General features: G+C 54.3%; 1 protein-coding gene across 1 annotated transcript in view; it reads left to right on the top strand.

Annotated features, from left to right (window-relative positions):
- Positions 1-22,826, top strand: part of HIF3A (hypoxia inducible factor 3 subunit alpha) — a 33,604-nt gene that overhangs the window by 3,122 nt on the left and 7,656 nt on the right. Inside the window, exons 2-10 of the mRNA XM_075536607.1 lie at positions 5,804-5,994; positions 8,708-8,853; positions 10,052-10,136; positions 10,640-10,752; positions 11,385-11,593; positions 13,544-13,650; positions 13,911-14,058; positions 19,350-19,468; positions 21,686-21,876. Coding sequence (XP_075392722.1) covers positions 5,804-5,994; positions 8,708-8,853; positions 10,052-10,136; positions 10,640-10,752; positions 11,385-11,593; positions 13,544-13,650; positions 13,911-14,058; positions 19,350-19,468; positions 21,686-21,876 — 1,309 coding nt within the window. The remainder of the gene's footprint in view (positions 1-5,803; positions 5,995-8,707; positions 8,854-10,051; positions 10,137-10,639; positions 10,753-11,384; positions 11,594-13,543; positions 13,651-13,910; positions 14,059-19,349; positions 19,469-21,685; positions 21,877-22,826) is intronic.

Here is a 22,826-nt window from a genome sequence, read left to right as displayed (position 1 = left end):
GAAAAGGCCCAGTCGGTTTGAGTCTGGAAACTGCAGAAACCCGCCCAGCCCGCTCACCTTCGAAATACTCTCTAATAAAGCCCCAGGGAGCAGTTCCACTCTGTCACCGACGGGGCACCGTGGGTCGGAACGCGCTGGGAGGCACCGAACAAGGACCAGCGTAGCCGTGGAGGCGTCGTGTTTACGCGCCCGGCTGCACACCGCAAGGTCTCCCAAACCCGAAAGCAAACGCGCAGCCATCGAGTGGACAGCGACTCGCGAGTCTGCAGGACAAGGTAGGGCTGCGCATGTGGGTTTCCGAGACTGCTGCTCTTTGAGGACGTGGACAGCCCAGTCTTTCTCCCGCGTTACCGGGCGGGGGGTGTCCAGAAAAATGAGACTTTCTGCTCCCGGAAACCCACACGGGCGGTTGGATTCGGCCCAGTGACACGAGTCGCCGTCAACTCCACGGCAGTGAGTACCAAGAACTGCTGGTTTTGAAAAGTTGAAGAACTACATTGAAGATTTTTTCTATTACTGCCGCTGTGATTGATCACGTCGAGGTCTCACCCCAGGTGTATTAGCCACGTATGTACTCGGAAGGTGGACATAGGCTGTGCCGTGTGTCCACGTGTGCGACTCCAGGATTCAGGCGGCTCCTCAGCCTGGCCCTTCGTTCCTGATGTGGGCAAAAGAAGCATAACAGTAACGTTTAACATTGTTTGTGTTGTTACGTTCATTGTTAGTGGCTGTCCAGCCGGCTCTGACTCCTAGCAACCTGATGTATAACAGTATGAAGCACTACCTGGTTCTATGCCGCCACCTCTCATGATGCTTGGTCTGCTTGAGTCCAGGGTTGCAGCCACTGTGCCCTGAGTGGCTAACTACAAGGTCAGCGGTTTGAATCCCAGGGAGAAAGATGAAGCTGTCTGCTTCCAGAAAGAGTTGCCGGCTAGGAGACCTTGCGGTTAGCGACGCAATGCATAACCACTAATTTTGAATTAGGCTGCTGACCACAAGGTCAGCAGTTAAAACACCGCTCCCCCACCCGCTCCAGCTGTTTGGAGAGAGAAAGACAAGGCTTGCTACTCCCCTGGAAATTTTCAGCTTCAAAACCCACAGGAGTAGTTCTACTCTGTCCTTCATGGTCACTATGAGTCAGGATTGCCTCAATGGCAGTGAGTTTGGGTCCTAAGTCTTTGACATGTTCTAATTCTCAAAATACTATTGTTTAAAAAAAATAAGAAAGACCCTACTGTGCACAGAGAGGCTGTACAACTTGCCCAGAGTCACCTAGCTGACCAGTGGTGGAGACGGGCCTAGAGCCCCTGCCTGAAGCAGAGAAATCAGCCCCCACTCAACCCAAATGAAAGGAGCTCTGGTGGCGCTGTGGGTTAAGCCATGTTCTGCGATCCTGAAGATCTGCAGTTCAAAACCCACCAGCTGCCCTGTGGGAGAAAGATGAGGCTTTCATCCGACGCCTGTAAATATCTACAACCTCAGGGAGAAATTCTACTCCGCCTGAAGAGGGTCGCTATGAGTCAAAGCCGACCCCACAGTTATGGTTTTCATGCAAATGAAGGTGCTCCAGTATCACAGTACTAAGCCCTCGATTGCTAACCAAGAGGCCAGCGGTTCAAACCCATCGGCCACTGTGGCCGCAGTGGGGCAGCTCCACTCTGTTCTATATAGGGTCGCTGGGGATCACTTCTCAAAAGCAGTGGGTCTGGGCTGAGTTGGGGTTTCGGGGCAAATGATTAAGCACTCAGTTAACCCAAAGATTTTCCACCCCAAAGTGCCTCGGAAGAAAGGCCTGGCACGCTGGCATGCAGTTTGCACCAGTGGCCACTCGGACGCCACTCCTGGAGGTTGGCTTGCTTTATTCAACCGAGGAAAGCCAAGCTCCATGGGCGGCCCACCCATCCCTCTGAAGGACACTCCGGGAAGAGGCAGGGCACAGTCATAAGGGACCCTCTGCCGTCCCCAGGTCCCCAGCTGGCTCCTTCTGTGGACAGACTGGCCCAGCCCCAGAGAGAGGATTACAGAACCCAGCTGCCTGGGAGGTGTGGGGGCCGGCTCCACCCCCATTCCAGTTTCCACTCCCTGTTCTCCCTCTGTTGGGGGCCCCAGAGTGATGAGGCCCGCCCACCCCCACCCTCTGGGCAGGAAGACAAACACTGGGACAGAACAGGACAGGACAAAATGTCCTGGGGCGGCAGGGCAGGGCTGGAGGCCCCTGACCCCCACCAGCCAGGAGGGAGGGGAAGGGACTTTTCTAGAGCTTTACTCCCAACCCCCAACTCCCACCCAGCCTGCCCCCTACAGTGTCTCCCCCACCCTGTAGAGCTTTTTTTTTTTTTCATTCTACAGTCAGAAAAAATCCACTGCCCTCTCTGCCTTTGCCTGGGGATGGGCCTGCCAGTTTCATTCCCCCAGGAGGAGGGAGGGCTGATACCACTCCCAGAAATGGGCCTCTGACAGTCCTGGAGCCCTCTCCCACCCCCAACCCTAGAAGTTCTGCTTTCTTGGGGTGAGTCACTACAAGGAGGAGGACCAGAGAAGGAGGAAGGTTTTACAACCTCAGCAAAAACAAAACAAAAACCCACTGCTACCAAGTCAATTCCAACCCCTAGTGACCCGGATACGGTCGGTCTCCCAGGTTGTCGATCTTTACGAGAACAGGTGGTCTCTTCTTCTTCCCAGGAGACGGCCAGTGGGTTTGAACCACCGAACTGCCGGTTAGCCGTCCCGTGCTTGCCAGCTGGTGCCACTCACTGGCCAGGTTCAAATCCCAGCTTGGCCAGTGACTGGCTCTGTGCCCTGCTGAGCAAAGAACTTCACCTTTCGGAGCCTCCGTTTCCCCCTTGTGGCATGGAAGTTTAAGATAACCTCCTTTCTTGGGCTCTCTGGAAAGCTAAGGGGATACGCTTTAGGCAATTAGCCAGTGCCCTGCCCACGCACACTTAGCACACAATGTGGGTGGTGTCAGTTGCTGTCTGTCCTGTCGAATCTGACTCCTGGTGACCTTGTGGGTTACAGAAAAAAAGGAATGTTGCCAGGCCTACTCTGTCCTCATGGCCATCGCATGTCTTTCTCCACTGGTCGGTCGATCCCTTTTGATACCTTGATCCAAGGCAAGCAAGTGGAAGTGTTAGGCCAGAGTTTGTGATCAGTGGGGTCTTTGCCGGCGACTCTTCAGGCATAGACTGCCAGGCCTTTCTGCCTAGTCTGTCTGAGTCTGGGAGGCCTGCTGAAACCTGTCCACTGTGTGCAACCCCACTGGCTTTTGAAATACTGGTGGCATAACATCCCCCATCATAACACCACACAGTCCAACAAATTGAGAGACAGGAGGGCGTAGCAAATCATGACTGTTCACCTGTGGCGTGATGATTACGCAGTTGGGCTGCTAACCACAAAGTCAGCGGTTTGAAACCACCAGCCACTCACGAGGAGAAAGATGAGGCTTTCTACTCCCCTAAAGCGTTACAGTCTTGGAAAGTCACGGGGGCAGTTCTGCCTTGTCCTGTAAGGTTGCTATGAGTCGGCATCGACTCAATGGCAGTGGGTTTGTTTTGGGTGACATAGTGGTTACATAGAGTTGGGCTACTAAACTCAAGGTCAGCAGTCCAAAACCACCAGCCGCCCCATGGGAGAAAAACGAGGCTTTCTACTCCCGTAAAGAGTTACAATCTCAGAAATCTGCAGGGGCCATTCTACCCTGCTCTATGGGGGCGCTACAAGTTGGCATCGATTTGCCAACAGCGAGTTTGGGTTTCTGGTGTAATCATGGTTTTAACAATATTATATATATAAATCTTAAACCCACTACCATCAAGTTGATAATGACTCCACGGGCTACCGGATGTGCCATGTCCAAGGCTGTCCATCTTTACCGCAGCACTCAGCCTCTATCTCTCTCTGACCAGCTAGTGAATTTGAACCACCGACCTTTCGGTTGGCAGTCCAGTGTCAATCCCACAGCACCACCAGATGCGCCTTAGATGTAACATACGCTCCAATGCTCCAGTATAATTACTCAAAAAGCTCACGTGTACAGACGTTGAATTCTCCCTGATCTGACGGGCAAGACTGGCAGGAATAGGGAGCAGGTCTAAAACCTGGAGACACGCCCAGAGTCGCAGGGAGCTCCCTCCAGTCTGGCTTCACACTGCCCTTCTGTGTGCCTCGGTTTCCTCGCCTGTAGCTTAGAGATAAGACTATCACCTTCTAGAACACTACTTGAGCGTGTGTGTGTGTGTATGAAGTTACATGCCTGTCCTAAAAACGGTCTATAAGCACTGGATACCATCCCCGGTTGCCTTAAAGTGAGTCCACCCTATGGGGAAGCCTGTGTGTGTGTCTATGAGCAGGACTGGGACACAGAGCTTGTCCAGAGGTTGGCTTCCAACCACGGGGTTTGACAACTGAATGCATCACCGGAGTGACCTATTTCTGACAGAATGAAACGCAGTCCTGGCACCCCACTTCTACCTGACCCCTGACATACACCCCGAGGAATTAGAGTCTGGGAGGTAGAATACAAGGCAGGGGTGCGTGTGTGTACGTCATTGCTGTTTATGAATGGCTTTGACCATGTAAACCAAACCCCCAAACTTAACTCACTGCCACGGAGTCGTTAGCGACTCGCAGTGACCCTGTCTATCTAGGTCTTCCGAGGCTGCAAATCTTTCCCGGAACAGACAACCTCACTGGGTACAGCGAGTGGGTTTGAACTGCCAGCCGTGTGGTTGGCTAGCAGCCCAAGGCTTAACCCACGGTGCCAACAGGGCTTCCCATCACATCTGGATAAGATTGTGCAGACTGTGTCCTAAGTAATGTAATTGTGACTCGGGCTGCTAACTGCAGGGTCGGCAGTTTGAATCCACCAGCCGCTCCGAAGGAGAAAGGGGAGGCTTTCTACTCTGTAACGGGCTACAGTCTCAGAAGCTCACAGGGGCAGCTCTACCCTGCCCTATAGGGTCTGCTATGAGTCGGCATTGGCTCCATATCAGGGAGTTTTTCGTTTGGGTGGCAATGAAACCAGAGGTCTGTTTGCTTTGTCACCCAGGAGAGGCCCTGACCCCTCTAGGGACCCTGCTGGACTTTGATCCATCCGCTATGATTCTGAAGACTCAGCTGAGAGGGGAAAGGGCAGGGAGGGGACTCCGGCCTGCAGGACAGGGGACGTGGGATGCTTCAGGCTCCCTGTTTTCTTGGCCCGGAGCCAGCTCTGTCAGCCCCCTCCCAGCAGGAGGCCTCTCCGGTCCCCAGTCTGGGAAATAAACAGATAAGTCAGGGAGGGGACCCAGTGCCCCCGGGGCGCGCCTCAGAGAGGAGCCAGGCGCTGGGAATGCAGCATGGGCCCGATCTCGCACAGGTAAATTCCTGGGCTAGGTTAGACCTCGCCTCACATAGCTGGGACATGTCAGGGGAGAGCAGTCCCTGGAGAAGGACATCATGCTTGGGAAAGCAGGGGGGCAGCGAAACGGAGGAAGACCCTCAGCGGGATGGGTGGACATCATGGCTGTAACAAGAGGCTCGGGCCTAGGAACCGCTGTGCATAGGGTGGCGGTGGGTCGGAATGGACTCGATGACACGTAACAAAAGGCTCAGCGCTCCGGAGGGAATCTTTCCCGGTCCAGAGAGCGCTGGATATATGCCCTGACCACGCAGCCAGGCCCCTGTGATCCAGCACCCCTTGCTCACCCCCACCCCCATACCCACACACACACTGTGGGCAGCTTCCTTGCGGGCTGTCCCTGGGCCCGTCCACCCTCCCCTCCCCACTTCCCTTCGGACTGAGCGCTGCCCCTGCCCGCAGGTCCAGCACGGAGCTGCGCAAGGAGAAATCCCGGGACGCGGCCCGCAGTCGGCGCAGCCAGGAGACCGAAGTGCTGTACCAGCTGGCGCACACGCTGCCCTTCGCGCGCGGGGTCAGCGCCCACTTGGATAAGGCCTCCATCATGCGCCTCACCATCAGCTACCTGCGGATGCACCGGCTCTGCGCCGCAGGTGAGCCCAGCCCCTGACGGGGCCGTGGGGCGAAGCAGGTCCCTGCACCCACTTGCCCCGCTCGTGGGGCAAAGCTACGGTCCAGGCAAAGCCCCGCCCCCTGGACGCCAGCTCCCGCCCCTTGATGACGTATCTCCGGCGCACCGCCCTAGGAATCCACTTCTGAGCCGAGTTCTCTGGGAAGGCCCGCCTCTTTAAACGTCTATCACTCTCGAGGCCCCGCCCCTCTGGGAGCCCCGCCTCCTTCGAACTCTAAGGAATGGGAGGGCGCGATAAGCCCCTGGGGGCCTCACCCTAAGTGGTTGGGCATCCTGGGAGACTTTCCTGGTTGGGTCTGCCCCTTTCCAAACAAAAAAAAAAATACGCTGCCATGGAGTCAATCCCGTCTCAGAGTGACCCTATCGGATAGGATAGAGCTGTCCCAGTGGGTCTCAGAGGCTGTAGATTTTTCAGTGCATTAGATGGTTTTAGCACATTGACCTGCTGACGTTGCGGTTGGCAGCCCAAGACATAACCAGTGTGCCGCCAGGACGCCTCCTTTCACTCAGCAACGTGAGCACCGCTTATTTTCAGTAAGTAAGCACAAGTGAGTCCGTGCTTACCTTACTGACTGCCTGCTCCACCGCAGTCTCACTCATCCCCTAGGACAAAGTAGACCTGGCCCTGTGCTTTCCCAGGCTGTCCATCGTTCCCGACGCAGGACACCTCACCTTTCTCCCTCAGAGCAGCGTGTGGGTCCGAAAAACTGCCCCAAAAGGGGCTTTGATTCTAAAGGAAAGCATTTTACGGGAAGGAAAGAGACAGATGGCAGCCAGACCTGGAAGCACAATCTCTGATGTGGAGAAAATGTGTGAGATTGTCCCACTCCTGTGTAGTGTCACCACCCACCCTTTTTTTTTTACTTGGAAGAATGTCTTTGCCTGCCTTTGCTCTCTCTCCCCCTACTGCTCTCCCCTGCCCCCTTAGAAGCCATCCATCCCTTGTGTCCTCTACTCAATGACAATTCCACTTTGCGGGAGTCTTTATCCACCCCACCCCCTCCCACCTTGGTAGTCCCCAGACCCCAAACCAAACGTCACCACCATCGAGTCGGTGCTGACTCACAGCGACCCTAGAGGACTAGAGGGTAGAACTGCCACAGTGAGCTTCTGGGACTGTAGCTCTTTATGGGAGTAGGAAGCCCTGTCTTTCTCCTAGGAAATGCTGGCGGTTTAGAACAGCTGACCTTGTGGTTAGGAGTCCAATACTAACCAGAACACTACCAGGGCTCCTCCTTGGTATCCCACGTGCCCGAAAAGTTTTGTTTTGTTTTTTTCATGAAGGAAGTAGAGTGGTCTAACGGGTCCCAAGAAAATTCCTTCCTGTTATTAGGTGCCATCGACTGGACACCCGACCCATAAGGACCCCATCCACAACAGAACGAAACACCGCATAGTCCTGTGCCATCCTCACAATTGTTCCTATGCATGCGAATTCCCGGCCCCGCAAAATTGGACTTTTCTGGAAGCTTCTGGTCCTTTGAAAACGTGTCCCCTGAGAGTTCTTGCTCATTTATAACTCTGACTCCCTGGGGAACCCCTAGAAGGAGCCATGGTGGCCTCGCGGTTACACCTTCGGGCTGGGATCCGCAAGGTCAGCTGTTCGAAACCGCCAGCCACTCTGCGGAAGAAAGACTGGACTCTCTACTCTGGTCATGAGTTACAGTCTCTGAAACTTGCAGAAGCAATTCTACCCTGTCTTTTATAAGGTGGCTGTGAGTCGGCACTGACTCGATGGCAGTGAGTTTGGGGCACACCTGGATCCCCTAGGAGCACCAACAGTTAAGGCCTGACCTACTGACCCCAAGACTGGCAAACCCACCCAGAGGCGCCTCAGAAAAAAGGCCTGGCCATCTGCTTCCGACAGGGATCCACAGCCTGGGGAACTCCATGGGGCGCAGTTCTAATCTGTGACACAAGAGGGCGTCCTAGGGTGGAAGCAATTCAAAGACAACTGTTAGTTTTTTTTGGGGGGGGCGGTTTAGTGGTTGTTGGCAGGGGATTGGAGGCTGTTTGGGGTGAAGACCCCACCCTCCAAGAATTCCGAACCCCTGGGAGATTTAGCCACCTTAGAACTTTGACCCCGGGGCAGATCCATCCTCTCAGAATGCTGTCTTCCTAGGAAAGCCATCCCCTTCTAATTCTATTCTCTTGGGAGACCCCTCGTTTCCCTAAAACACATACACTGCTGCCTAGTCATTCCTGAATAACAGCAACCCTTGATAGGATTTCCTGGGGGCTTAGCGGGTTAGAAATTGTGCTGCAGTCCACAAAGTCAGCAGTTCGAAACTGCCAGCAGCTCCAGGGGAGAACTGTGAGGCTGTCTGCCCCTATAAAGATGCACAGGGGCAGTTCTGCTCTGTTCTACAGGGTCACTAGGATTGGAATCGACTCGATGGCAGTGAGTTTAAATTTTTAAAGACCAGGTAGCCTCTTCTTTCTCCTGAGGAGCAACTGGTGGACTTGAACTGTCCACCTTGTGGTTAGCAATCAGATGCTTACTGGATGTCCGTTTGGGAGATCTTAGAATTCACTCCTTGGTGACCCTGGCCACTTCCTTGGGACTCAAGGCCCTCAGATGTGTCCCCTGGGGCACCTGTAACCGAGGGAGGTGGGCCAGGGTGACCCCCAGGGCTGACTAGAGCAATCTTGCTCACCCCCTGCCCCGGCTCCAGGGGAGTGGAACCAGGTAGGAGCTGGGGGAGAAGCGCTGGATGCCTGCTACCTGAAGGCCCTGGAAGGCTTCGTCATGGTGCTCACGGCGGAGGGAGACATGGCTTACCTGTCGGAGAACGTCAGCAAACACCTGGGCCTCAGTCAGGTGAGAAGAGATGTCTGCTTACTATCCAGGCGGTGCTGCTGGGCGATACTGGGCAGTCTCTGGTCCTGCCCTCATGGGACTCACAGTCAGCAGACAGGAAAACTCAGATTGGGTAAGGCTGTGGGACCCCAAGTGGGGACATGGGGGTGCATAACTGGCCCAGCCGTGGGGTGGGAGGCAGGTAAGAGAGAGCTTCTTTGGAATAAAAGGCATTTGAGCTACAACCCGAAGGCGTGAGGCAGCTCAAGATGTATGGGGATTCCCAGAATGGGACAGTCTCCATCAAGGAAGAATGATGATGAAACTGCATCCTCGCCTCGAAGGAGCACTGTGGCTTCCAAGACAGATTTGCTTGTTTGTTTCGGCACTTTCAGTCATCTTCGCCAACACTGCAGTTCAAATGCATCGCCTTTTCTTCCATCTCCCTTAATCCAAGTGTGCAAATGAGGCTGCTGAAATACCATGGTGTGGGTCAGGGACCCCTTAGTCCTCAAAGTAACCTCCCTGCTTTTCAACACTTTAGAGACCAAACCCCCTTTGTGTCGAGTCAAGGCCAACTCATAGCAGCGACCCTTTCTAACAGGGGTGGGGAACCATTTTTTCCTGGGTATTTAAAATGTCATTCTCTGGCCATACGAAATTATTGACCTAAAAATTAGTCTGCTCTAGTTGGTCATTTAATTAACTCACACTTAATGTAACGGGGAGCCCTGGTGGCATAGTGGTTGTGATTGAGCTGCTAGCCCCAAGGTCAGCAGTTTGAAACCCCCATCCGTTCCAAGGGAGAAAGACGGGGCTTTCTACTCCCATACAGAGTTACCATCTCAGAAGTCCACAGGGGCAGCTATACCTTGTCCTGTAGGGTCACCATAAGTCAGAATCGACTTCAGGAACAGTGAGCTTGGTTTTTTTGGATATGACCCGAAGGCCAGGCTTTCCCCACCCCTGCTTTGTAGGGTGTCTGAGACCGTAATTCTTTAAGAGGAGCAGACAGCCCCTCTTTTTCTTGTCTGTCCATCGTGGGTACTGAAATAAGCAGGTGTTGTCGAGTGAGCAGGCGGGTGGATGAATGAGGAGAACAGGTGAAATCACGCAGGCTCTGAATTAAGGCAGGGCCATGGGGGTGAGCGGAGGGTGCTAAGGCCTTGGTAAGAGCCCGCTCCCTCCAGACCCCCCTCTCCACGCCCCCTGCCGGCAGCTGGAGCTCATGGGACACAGTATCTTTGACTTCATCCACCCCTGTGACCAAGAGGAGCTTCAGGACGCCCTGACTCCCACGCAGAGTGAGTGTCCTGGGGGCTCAAAGTCCCCCCTCGACAGAGGAGAAAATGGAGGCATAACCTCTCCTCCTCTGCACCCTGAACTGAGGGAAATGTGAAGGGGGAGGCTTTTGGAGAACACCATGTCCTGGAGTCTGAGGGGATGCCGCCCTGAGTAGGTGGGTGGGTGTGAGGGGATGTGGCTCTGCCCTGAAGGGGCTTGGCCTTGCCCTAGAATATGAGGGATCATGGCCCTGAATGTGGGAGTCAGTGAGTATCATCTTGCCCTGTGGGAGTCAGTGAGTATCATCTTGCCCTGGGATCTGAAGGGGTCTTGGCCCTGAATTAGGGGGTTTGAGGGGATGTAGCCTTTCCTTGGGGTCTGAAGGGACATGACCCTGCTCTGGGGGACCCTCTCTGGTTCCAGGTCCCAATTATGAAGGTGACCCTGGGAGCATTCCAGGTAGGGCTTCTCTCCGAGCTTCCTGCTCATGCCCCTCCCACCCCACCCCTGTGGCCCTCTCTAGGCCTGTCTAAGAAGAAGCTGGAGGCCCCCACTCAGAGGTGCTTCTCTTTGCGCATGAAGAGCACTCTCACCAGCCGTGGCCGCACCCTCAACCTCAAAGCGGCCACCTGGAAGGTGGGTCATATGGGTAGATTATGTGGGTGGGGTCTTGCAGGCCCCCAGAGGTGGAGTCTAATGGGCCCTGGGCTATGAGGGTATGGGGAGCCTGTGGTGGGGGTTCTTTCTTGGGCTAGAGCTCTATGGGCCTGGGGTTGGGACCTCTCAGTCCTCCAAGACTGAGGTCTCCATGGATTAGAACCTGGGAATTAGCAGGACTCCAGGCTTGGGTCTTCATAGGGTGGGACCTGGGAGGTTATTAGGATCCCCGAGCCTGAGTCTCCATGGGGTTGGAAATTGGGGATTATCAGGATTCCCAGCTTTGGGTCTCCATAGATTAGGAATGTAGGGGGCTGTTTGTAATGACACCCCCCCAAGCGTGAGTCTCCATGGGATGGGAACTGTTGGGTTGCCTGGACCCCTGGGCCTGGGTCCCCATGGGGTGGGAACTGTGGGGTTATTAGGTCTTGAGTGTGTGGGTCTCTAAGGGGCTGGGCTCTGGGGGTCCTCGTGGCTCGGTCAGGCAGGTGTGCACTGCCACCCTCAGGGATCTCTCAGCTCCCATCTCAGCCCCCTGGTGTCTCAGGCCCAGTGATTCCCTCCCACAGGTTCTCAGGTGGCTCTTACTGACCTGTCCACACCACCACCAGGTGCTGCACTGCTCCGGGCACATGAGGGCCTACAAGCCCCCCGCCCAGATCTGCTCAGCTGGGACCCCCGACCTGGAGCCCCCCCTGAGGTGCCTGGTGCTCATCTGTGAGGCCATCCCCCACCCAGGCAGCCTGGAGCCCCCGCTGGGCAGGGGGGCCTTCCTCAGCCGCCACAGCCTGGACATGAAGTTCACGTACTGTGATGAGAGGTGGGCGGCGGTCCCCATTCACTGCTTCCCATCCCCCCCCCCCGCCCCCATGTTTTCCTCCCGGTGTGTGCTTCTCTCTGACTCCAGCTATCTGTCCGTCTGTCTCTCTCTGACTTTCCGAGGACCTCCAGCCATGTCCTCTGGTGGCTTGCTGTGAGCCAATCATTTCCGGTAAGGCAGTTCCCGTCCTGCCTAAATTCTCCCTCCTGGTCTTCCCTCGGGAATCTTAGTGGGGTAGTGGGGACGCGTCGCGCTGCTACCCGCGAGGTCTGTGGTTCGAAGCCCAGCCGCTCCGCAAGGCTTTTTAGAAACCTCGGGCAGCCTCGGAAGGCGCCGGGGCAGTTTCGTCCTGCCCTATGAGGGTTCGCAACGCGTTGGAATCACTCCTTGGCAGTGAGTTTGGGAATTTCTTCTCTCCTTGCTTTAGGTTCCGGTGGCTGCTGTAGCATCCCCGGGCCTCCTAGCGAGTCTCTCCCAGTGCGCATGCTCAGAAGTCTCTAGCCGCGCTTCAAACCAACCTGTCACCATGGAGTCAGTTCCGACTCCGGCTCTTGTGGTTTTGGGTCAGCCGGTCGGTGGCGACCTAGAATGCCCGTCTGCACAAAGGAACAAACCTCTGCCCGGTCCTGTGCCCACCATCCTCACCATGACCCACTGCTGCAGGCTCTGTGCCCATCCACCTCCTGGAGGGCCTGCCCCTCCCTCGCTGATCACCCCCTCCCCCATATCCTTCTCCAGGGACCGATGTCTGCTGACCACCATCCTTGCCTGCAAGGAGCCTTCTGCCCTGTCTTCTTCCCAGACAGGTTTGTTTGTCCTTTGGGCCGGCCAGAGTACTTTCAGCCTTCTGCCCCCGCGCCACGATTCAAATGCATCCATCTCCCTTCCGTCTTCCTTATTGGGTATCCAACGTTCACCCGCATAGCAGGTGCTGAAGAGGTCTTGTGCGGCAGGACCCAAGGCAACCTGTCTATCGATTGATCTCCCTGGCTGCCCCTACCAGGAGCGTGGATTGTAGAGCAGAGCCAGATATAATTGTGAAGAACATTCATCTCTCCTCCGTTCCCCATTCTCCAAGAGGCATGATGGAGGGAAACTCTCGGCCCAGTTGGGAGGGTTTGGGTTTCCTTTAGGATGAGCTGGAATCTGCCCCAAAGGCTCCGGCGAAGCTGGTCTTTAACCTTGATTCCCAGACACTGCCCGGTCCGCACCATTCTCACAATGGCTCTTAGGCCTGAACCCACTGTGTCCGCCACTGTGTCCACCTCTCTCGTTCAAGGTCTTTCTCTTTCCCCCGGCTGCCCCCTCCATGTTACCAAGCACGATGTCCTTCTCCAGGGCCTGGTCTCTCCTGACAACCTGTCTAAAGTCAGGAAGATGAAGTCTCATCATGCTTGGCCTCTAAGGAGCATGCTGGCTGTACTTCTTCCAAGACAGACCGGTTTGTTCTTGTGGCCGGTCGTGGGACTTTGAGCCGTGGGACTTTGAGTGTTCTCCACCAAATTCTTCTTTTTTTTTAAGCCTATCAATAGTTCAAGGTCTGTTTACGAGTGTTTTCCGGTCGAGTCTGATGGGGTGCCACACTGTCTCCAAAATGCGTCCGTCCAGCTGGGACTCACATGGGGTCCCTGGGGGTCACAGATGGCTCACGTTTGACTACTAACTTAGGGATCCCAAGCCTATACACTCTTCATCATCCTTGTCCCAAGGAGCACCTGGTGGATTTGAACTGCAGACCTCTTGGGTAGAAGTCACTGTGACCCCGGGCTTTCTTCCAGCCTACCACACCGCTCCCCCTCCCCTATTTATTCTACCACCCTCTCCCATTCTCTTTATTCTAACCCTGACTCTCTCCACCTGGCTGGTTTTGTCCCTGTGCCCCCAGAACCCTTTGCTTTCCCCAGCCTGCTGAACTCAGGCCTGACCGGGCTTCGTACACCCCACCCCCAGGATCTCGGAGGTCGCCGGCTACCGTCCCGAGGACCTGATTGGCTGTTCTGCCTACGAGTACATCCACGCCCTAGACTCAGATGCGGTCAGCAAGAGCATCCACACCTGTGCGTGTACCCTGCCCCAGGCCTGACCCCAAACTCAGACCCCAGCTCCCCAAAGAGGGCCTGCCCTCCACATACCCCCCAAACTCCAAGGTGTCTTCTCCCTTACACCTACCCTGTCACAAGTGAGCCCCACTCTTCCCCAAACCCCAAGGCACTTTCCCCTTCCTGCCTGCCTCATTCCCAGCCCCCAGCACTCCCCCCAGACCTACTCCCAGCAGCCCCTTCTTCAGCCCTTACCCCTCTCTGTCCCCCTTTCTCAGTACTGAGCAAGGGCCAGGCAGTAACCGGGCAGTATCGCTTCCTGGCCCAGAGTGGTGGCTACCTGTGGACCCAGACCCAGGCCACTGTGGTCTCGGGGGGCCGGGGCCCCCAATCTGAGAGCATCATCTGCATCCACTTCCTGATCAGGTGAGTGACATGCAGGGGGCGGGGTGGCTGAGTGGGTGGGCATGGCTTTCATGGGGGTGGGGGGTAGGGGGATGGGGGGGCAGTGGAGGGGACAGGTCCGAAGGCTCTTTGAAATGTTCATGGGACCCTCTCTGATCCCAGGTGAGGGGTGTGAGCAGCCTTGCTATCAGACAGAGGACTGTAAACTGGGTTGTGGCAGATACCATTAGGTTGAACATGGAACACCTGAGCATTTAATCTCCTTTCTTTCCCATTTAATCTCCTTTTGATTTATTTTAACTTTGTTCTCCGTGTTCATCATCCTGCTTTTTTCTCCATTGAGTGGCTTTGACCCTCTGGTTGATTTCGTTATTGCTGTTGGTCTTTTTTTGTTTGTTTGTTGTTGTTGTTGTTGTTTGTATGTTTTCCACTGTAAGGAATCCAGGATGGTTAAATATAGAGAGACAGTAACTGGACTCGTGGCGTATTGGGCGTGGGGGAGGAGAGGGTGGATGGATTTGGAAGAAAATGTTCTAGAGCTGACTCTAGTGATGATTGTACAACTCTTTTCAATCTGACGGAACCATGGAAGAGTATGATACGTGAATTCTATGTCAATAAACTGTTTGTTAGGTTCCTGGGGAAACGGAATTTTCCTAGGAACCTTTTGCAGTGTGTGTACAGTGTGTGTGTGTCTATGTCAGTGTGTGTGTGTGTCTATGTCGGTGTGTGTGTCAGTGTGTGTGTGTGTGTGTGCCACAGGGCCAGCCTGGGTTGAGCCGAGCTCCAGCTCTGACACGCATGTGGCCTGGGAGCTGACTCCTGCCTCGCCCCACTTCCCAACTTCTGAATGTTCTTGGAATGGGCCAGACTCTTTCCTGGTCCTGGACCCTTTCACCTGCAGTTCCCTCTACCCTGGTGGTTCTCAGCCTTCCTGATGTCGCGATCCTTTCTTCCAGTTCCTCCTGTGCTGGTGACCTGCCAACCATAAAATCATTTTCGTTGCTGCTTCACCACTGTCATGTTGCTACTGTCATGAATCATCATGTAAACATCTGATGGGCAGGGTGTATTTTCATTGTGACAAATAGAACATCATGAAAGCAGAGTGATGAATCACAAAACAATATGTAATTATAGATTGTGAAAGATTTCTTTCTAATGACAAATCAATGACATGTCTTGAAGCATGGCCCACAGTCTTCATGCCAGGTACACTCGTAGGTGGGCGTGTCTGCATGTGGGCGGACCCGCCTGGAGATGGAGAGAGGACCAATGTCCTATGTTTTCTGACGGTCTTAGGCAACCCCTATGTAAGGGTCGTTTGACCTCCAAAGGGGCCGCGACCCACAGGTTGAGAACTGCTGCCCTACCCAGAATCCTTTGCTTCCCTCATGAGGGAAGAGCTGATGCCATCCACTGCATCCTTCCACCTCACTCTTTTTTGCTGCTCCTCCACTTTACCAAGCACGACGTCCTTCCCCCTGGACAGGGGTCTCCTGATGGCATGTCCAAAGCACAGGAGTCCAAGTGTCACCGTCCTTGCCTCTGAGGAGCATTCTGGCTGTCCTGCTTCCGAGGCAAATGCGTTTGTGCTGTGTGCAGTCTGGGGTACTTCCACAAGCCTCCGCCAACACGGCCATTCAAACGCATCCAGCTCTCTCCAGTCTTCCCGAGTCAACGGCCAACTTTCACATGCATCTGGGTCTCCTCAGAATACCATGGCTTGGCTCAGGTGCACCGTAGTCCCCAACGTCACCTCCTTGCTTTGCGAGACCCTGAAGAGGTCTGGTGCAGCAGATTGACCTAGGAGTGCAATGAGCTCTCTGCTCTCTTGCCTGCTGCTTCCGTGAGCACGCATGGTGGACCCGCCAAAAATGAAATCCTTGAGAACTCCGATCATCTTTTCTCCATTTATCAGGATGCTTCCTACGGGTCCAGTGGTGAGGATGTTGGTCTTCCTTCCACTGAGCTGTCATCCATCCTGAAGGCTGCCATCCTTGACCTTCACCAGCAAGGGCTTCAAATCCTCCTCACTTTCAGCATGCAAGGCGGTGTCATCCGTATATCGCAGGTCGTTAACAAGCCTTCCTCCAGTACTGATGCCTCTTCTTCATATAACCTAGCGTCTCTGATGATTGGCTCAGCAAATATAGTGACAGGATACAGTCCCAACTTTCAACCACACAGCATTCCCGTGTTCTGGTCCCACAACGGCCTCTTTATCCAGATCCAGGTTCTGCCTGAGCACAATGATGTATGCGCAGTCCATGAAACACAACCGAACGTCTTTCTGGTGTTCGCTGCTTTGAGTCGCGCTCCGTCTGACTTCAGCAACAATCTCCCTTATGCCGCGTCCTCTTCTGAATCCGGCCCGAACCTCGGGCAGCTCCCTGTCCGTGGACTCCAGCAACTGATGTTGGATGAACTTCAGCAACATTTTGCTTGCAGGTGATGTCCTTGATCGTGTTCCATAATTTGAGCGTTCTGTCGGGGCGCAACTATGGATCTCTTCCCGTCGGTTGGCCATGTAGCTGTCCTCCAAATGTCTCGGCGTCGACAAGCGAGTGTCCCCAGTGCTTCAATGGCTTGTGGAAACATCGCAGTTGGTGTTCCATCAATGTCTGGAGCCTTGCTTTAGCTCAGGCTTTCCGTGCAGCTCGGGTGTCTTCCTTCAGCCCCATTGGTTCTTGCTCACATGCCACCTCTTGGAATGGTTGAAGATCCCCTAGTTCTTGGGGGTGGAGTGACTCTGTATACTCTTTCCATCTTTTGGTGCTTCCTGCATCGCGTGAAATCTTTCAAGATTGCGACTCGAGGCTTGAATTTTCTCTTGAGTTCTTTCAGATTAAGATAAGCTGATATAAGATATGTAGCATGCTTCATACCCAGGTAAATACACTTAGCATGCAAACAATGTATTCTATCTAAAATCTGTCTTTGCCCACCATCATTGAATCCCCATGACAGCGAAGAATTCTGCCCATCTTGTTGACTGCTGAGTTCCCAGTGGATTAACTATTGGGTGGCTAAGTGAGAGGGTAGGGTCAGTAGTTCGAACCCCCCAGAGGCTTCTAGGGGAAAAGATGAGGCTTTCTCCTCCCGTAAGCAACAGACTTGGGATTTGAACTCAGGGCTGCTGGCTATGGGATCCTTGCTTCTTCACTATGATGCTATCAAGCCAGTGTTTGTGGAATAAATACGTTTCATGTGATGTGTCTACCTGTGTGAGCCAGCGAGTACATTCTATCATATCTGTGTGTGTGTGTGTGTGTGTGTGTATGTGTGTGTACATTTGGGTATCTCAGTGCTCCTTTGTGCTTTGGTCTACCAAGCATCATTGTAAAATTGTGTGTGTGTGTGTGTGTGTGTGTGTGTTTTAGGAGGGTGCTGATAGCTCAATCCAGTCTAAAGTGGGGTCATTCCAACCCAGGAGGACCCAGGTGAGGGTGGGGAGGGGATCATAACTTCTTCCGCGCTCTGCTGTTAACCAAACGTTAAGGATTCAAACCCACCAGCTTCGAGGAAGAAAGATGTGACTGACGGCTTCCTTGACGACTGACTACCTGGAGCGTCCCTGGGAGGCATGTCTACTCTGGTCAAGCAAAAAAAAAAAAACAAAAAACCCCAAAGTCCCTGCCACTGGGCAGATCCCATCTCCTAGTGACCCTATAGGACAGACTAGAATTGTCCCCTGTGGGTTTCTAAGGCCTTAAATCTTTACAGAAGCAGAGAGCCTCTTCTTGCTCCCACAGAGTGGCCGGTAGGTTCAAACAGCTGACCTTTGTGGTGAACCACTCAGTGAGTACCCCACTCTGCCCCTAGGGCTCTGGACGCTATTCACGGGGTTGCTCTAGACCAGTGGTTCCCCACCTTCCTCCTGCCGTGGCCCTTTCATACAGTTCCTCATGGGGTGGTGATTCCCCCAACCATGAAATTATTTTCATTGCTACTTCATCACGGTCGTTTTGCTACTGTGATGAATCATCATGTAAATATCTGATAGGCAGGATTGTCTTTTTATTGTGACAAATTGAACAGACCTGGAGACGGACAGAGTGGTGTCTCGGTTCCTAAGACCATGAGAAATATGTGTTTTCTGATGGTCTTAGGAGACCCCTGTGAAAGGGTCATTCAACCCCCAAAGGGGTCCCCGGACCCCAGGTTGAGAGTCGGTGCTCTAGCAGGTTTGATTTGGGAGCCCATGGGTAGGATGCAAATGAGATGTAAGCAAGGAGCTGGCCCCCTCTCTGCCTGCATCAGACCAGACCACACCGCTGTCACTAATTTGCTCTCTGAACATTCCGATCCTCGCTGCAGCTAGAGCCTGGGGGTGGAAAATGCGGGGACATCGGAAGGGCCTATTTATAAACCTATCCCCTTGCTGGTGAAAAAAATGCCTATGAATAGAAGCTTCATAAATACCATCTTATTCATAAAAGCATGTCCCTGTCGATTCTTATTTGGTAACAAATTCCAGAACATATAGGAAAATATATTCTTCTTCCGTGTGATCAGCAGAATATGATCTGAAGTCACTATCTATAAGGAGGAGGGTCCCTCTGCCTCTGGATTCCCCCCTCTCTGACTCTCTGCTCCCCCCTGCTCCCCTCAGTGCCCCCCACCCCACCTCTCAGGTCCCCTTTTCCCTGATCTCTTTCTCTGCCCTTATGTCCTCCCACCTTTGACCACCCCCCATCCCTGAGTTCCCCCATCTCTGCCCTTGAGTTCCTCTGTGTTCTGACCCTGGACTTCCAATTCTCTGTCCCTGGGCCCCCATTCTCTGCTCCTGGCCCCCAAGTTCTCTGCCCCAGAACCCCCCTGTTCTTTCCCCTGGATCCCCAGCATTCTCTGACCCTGCCCAACCAATTCTCTACTGGCCTCCCCATTCTCTGTCACTGGGTCCCCATCCCCCACCCCTATTCTCTGCCCCTGGGCAGCCCCCAGCATTCTCTGCCACCATGTTCCTGCATTCTCTGCCCCTGAGTACCCCTTCTCTCTAGTCCCCTCTCCCCCACCTCCTCTTTCCCTCCCCCTTCCACCCCTCAGGCTGAATCCAGCCCCTTTCTCCGTATTCCTTTCCACGGAGGGAGCTTTGGAGGAAACACACTCTGTTCTTTTAAAGGCCATTCTATGGAAAAACAGGCACAAAAACAGGCTGAAATCTTTACAAGAAACAAGCACACGTGGCAAAATCTTCCTCACCCAATGCCCTCCAGCCCTCGGACAGCCCTCCACACCTGGCGGCTGGGAAGCCTGGGAGGGGCCCCAGCTCCTGACCACTGCTCCCCTGTCTCCGCCCTGTACCCCAGCCGGGTAGAAGAAACCGGAGTGGTGCTGTCCCTGGAGCAGACGCAGCGACACTCTCGCAGACCCACCCCGAGGGCCACCGCCTCTCAGAAGGACTTCTCCAGTCCTGGGGACAGTCTGGGTATGGGCTGGCTGGGCGGGGGGGAGGGGGGTGGGCTGCGTCTCCGGGAAGGCTGCTTCAAGCACTTGTCAGCCTCTGCTCTAGAACCTGCTATGGCTCCCCATGGCCTCCCCCCTCAGCTTCTTCCTGTACTCGTTGCCCCTTCCCCATAATCCCCCTCGTGCTCCCCAATCCAGCTGATTCTCACCTCGTCCTCCCTCGCCCCCCCCCCCCCCCAATCGTCCTGTTTGTCTTGCCGCGAAGTCTTCCATCCTAACTGCTATTGCTGGCTGGCAACCGGGCCTGGGTATGGGGGCTGTTCCTACCCTTGCTGATCTAGCTCAAAGCCAATTCTCTTTATTATTTTTTTTAAATGGTAAGACGTACATGTGTGTGTATGAAATAGATGCATAACTCACTGCTCTTGAGTCGATGCTAACTCACCAAGACCCTACAAGACAGGAGAGAACCAGACAGCCTCCTCTTTGTCCCTCAGAGCACCTGATCGGTTCAAACCTCTGACCTTGTGGCAAAGAGCTCAATGCACAGCCACTACGCCACCGGGGCTCCCAAATAGACAAGGCGAGATAACCAGAAAGGCTTGCTGCCCCATCCACCCTCACACGGGCAGTCCGGGCACACGTCAATGTGTGCATCTTACCACTCACTGATTGCCCTTTCCTGAGCCTCGAACCCCACATGGACCTTGTCATCCCCTGGAGGGCTTAGACCAGGCTGGGTGCCTGACATGCCAGCATCGCTTCTGTGGCCAGGGGCATCGGGGCTCACTCATCTGTTCCGGCCTTGGTGGTACACTGATTTAAACGAAGTCACAGACTCTCATTTGTAGAAGCAAGAGCTCTCTATAAAAGAGTGATTATATATTAAGAAAACATCCCCTCCCAGTCCAGATCCAGTCCATAAGTTAGATATTAGCCCCTGTGTCCAAGACCAATCTACACATTCCTCTTCAGCCTCACGCAGCACATTCAATGACGCCGAATGCAGGAAGATCACAGGCCAGTGGGTGCAAAGTCTTGTGGATTCAGTGGTGATGGAAGCATTGCAGCGCTGGTGTGGGTCTCCATATGGAGCCTCCTCCAGGACTTTGTCTCCATCAGCGTAGCTCCGTGTGGCTTGTCAACAGGACTGTCTCGCAGGGAGAGAGGGTGGGTCTGGCCTCCAGTGAGCTATCTATCTCCATTGAGCCTCCAAATTAGGCCATCAAGCTGCAACCTGATCGACAGGCTAAGTTCTACCCCTTCGCGCTGAATCGTCTTAAGCTGACACCAGATTGTTAAGCTCCGAGCGGCTGGTGGTTTCAAACTGCTGACCTGGTGGATTTCAGCCCAGTGTGTAACCACGCCACCACCAAGGCCCCTCCTGCGACTGACAGGTTCAGCAGAAGAAAGGCCTGGCGATGCGCTCTGAGAGTCTGGGAAACCCTCTGGGGGCAGTTCCGCTCTGACACATGGGGTCGCTGGGAGTCGAACGCCAACTCGGTGGGAACCCCGGGGATGTGACTGGCGAAAGCACTTCCGTGCCACCCGGCAGACTGCTCCTGTAGTGGGTTACACGTTGGGCTGATAACCACAAGGTCCGTGGTTCGAAACCACCAGCCGCTCCAAAGGAGAATGAGGAGGCTGCCTGCACCCACACCCACTGTCATGTTGTAGGGTCGCTGTGAGTCGGCGGCGACTCCGTGGGCAGTCAGTGTGCTTGTGTTTTTTGACCTTTTTTTCTTTTCGGTTTTACCAACCTGTCACTCCAAGCCTCTGGCCTAGCAGGGGCTCCTCAGAAGCCTTCCTCCCAGCACCAAGAGTAGTTTACACCCTCTGGGGTGGGGTGGTGGTGGTGGTGGGGGGGGGTGTTGTTCCTAACTGCCTGACTAGGACCGTTAACCACAAGGTCAGCAGTTCAAAGCCACCAGTGGCTCGATGGGAGAAAGCTGAGGCTTTCTGATGGACAGCTTGGAATTTACAGCTTGTAAAGATTTACAGCTCCACCCCCCCACCCCCCCACCCCACCCCCGGTGCTATAGGCTCGCCACGAATCAGACTCAACTAACTCCAGGGCAGTGAGTTTGCTTAGCTTCCTGTGCTGACCGCAAGCGCCTTGGATCATTTGCTGCTACATCCTGATTGGCAGTTGGAGATGTCAGTCATGTTCCCAGGGCTGGGTCCCGTGGCCCTGGCTGACTGCGCGCCCCATGTTCTCCCCTCTCTCCGTTTGCCGCAGAGCCCCCTGGCCCCCGGATCCTGGCCTTCCTACACCCCCCTGCCCTGAGCGAGGCTGCCCTGGCCGCTGACCCCCGCCGTTTTTGTAGCCCTGACCTCCGCCGCCTCCTGGCGCCCATCCTGGATGGGGCCTCAGCAGTGGCCAGCTCCAGCGCACCCCCGGCTGTACGACGCCCCCAAAACCCTCTGCCGGTGAGCGGTCCCACCCATGTGATGCCTCAGAATCCAGGCTGCCTTGGCTTTTGGTTTTTCTACTTTATTGTCCTCTGGGCCTCAGTTTCTCTACCTGTGTGATGGGAAGAGTGGGACGAGGTGAGGCTTGGGGTTCTCCTAAGAGCTAGGCTTCCGATTCTTCAACCAGTATAATTCCAGAGTCTGGACCCCACCAGAGATGTTAGGTGCTGACCCAGGTGGCCTCTGTGGTGACTGAGCAAGGACACAGGGTCTCTGACCTTTGACCACAAGGCATCAGGAATGGGTAATGTCTTGAGCTACACAGAGCTCGATTCCAATCCTGACCTGCCACTGATCAGCTGTGAGTTCCGTTGCTGCACCTATATGATGAGGATTAAGAGGAACCAGGTGAGAGGTCTGTTAGTCCGGGTTGACTAGAGAAACAAATCCAGAGACACTCATGTGTATAAGAGAGAACTTTATATTGAAGAGCAATTATACATTAAGAAAACATCCCAGTCCAGTCCAGATCAAGTCCATAAGTCCTATACTACCCCATATGTCGATACTAGTCCATAAATTCCTCTTCAGACTCATGCAGCCATGCAGTGTCGCCGAAAGCAGGAAGATCACAGGCCAGTGGGTGGATAGTCTCGTGACTCCAGTGGCGGTAGAGGAAGCATCTCAGCACTGGTGTGGGTCTTCATGTGGCTCCTCCAGCTCCAGGGCTCTGGCTCCGTCAGCTTAGCTCCATGTGGTTTGTCAACAGGAATGTCTCGCAGGAAGAGAATGTCTAGCAGCGAGCTATGTATCTCTGTAGTGCTTCCAAATGAGGCCATCAAACTGTGACCTGATTGACAGGCTAAACTCCACCCCTTCACTCTTAATAGTCTCAAATTGACACCAGAGAATGTAATTACCACAAGAGGATTAAATGAGATCACTCAAGATCAAGCGCTAAGGAAGGA

The sequence above is a fragment of the Tenrec ecaudatus genome, chromosome 18, assembly GCF_050624435.1.
Source record: "Tenrec ecaudatus isolate mTenEca1 chromosome 18, mTenEca1.hap1, whole genome shotgun sequence".
Lineage (NCBI taxonomy): Eukaryota > Metazoa > Chordata > Mammalia > Afrosoricida > Tenrecidae > Tenrec > Tenrec ecaudatus.
Note: the sequence above shows the minus strand (reverse complement) of the source record. Positions and strands in the feature narration are given on the sequence as shown.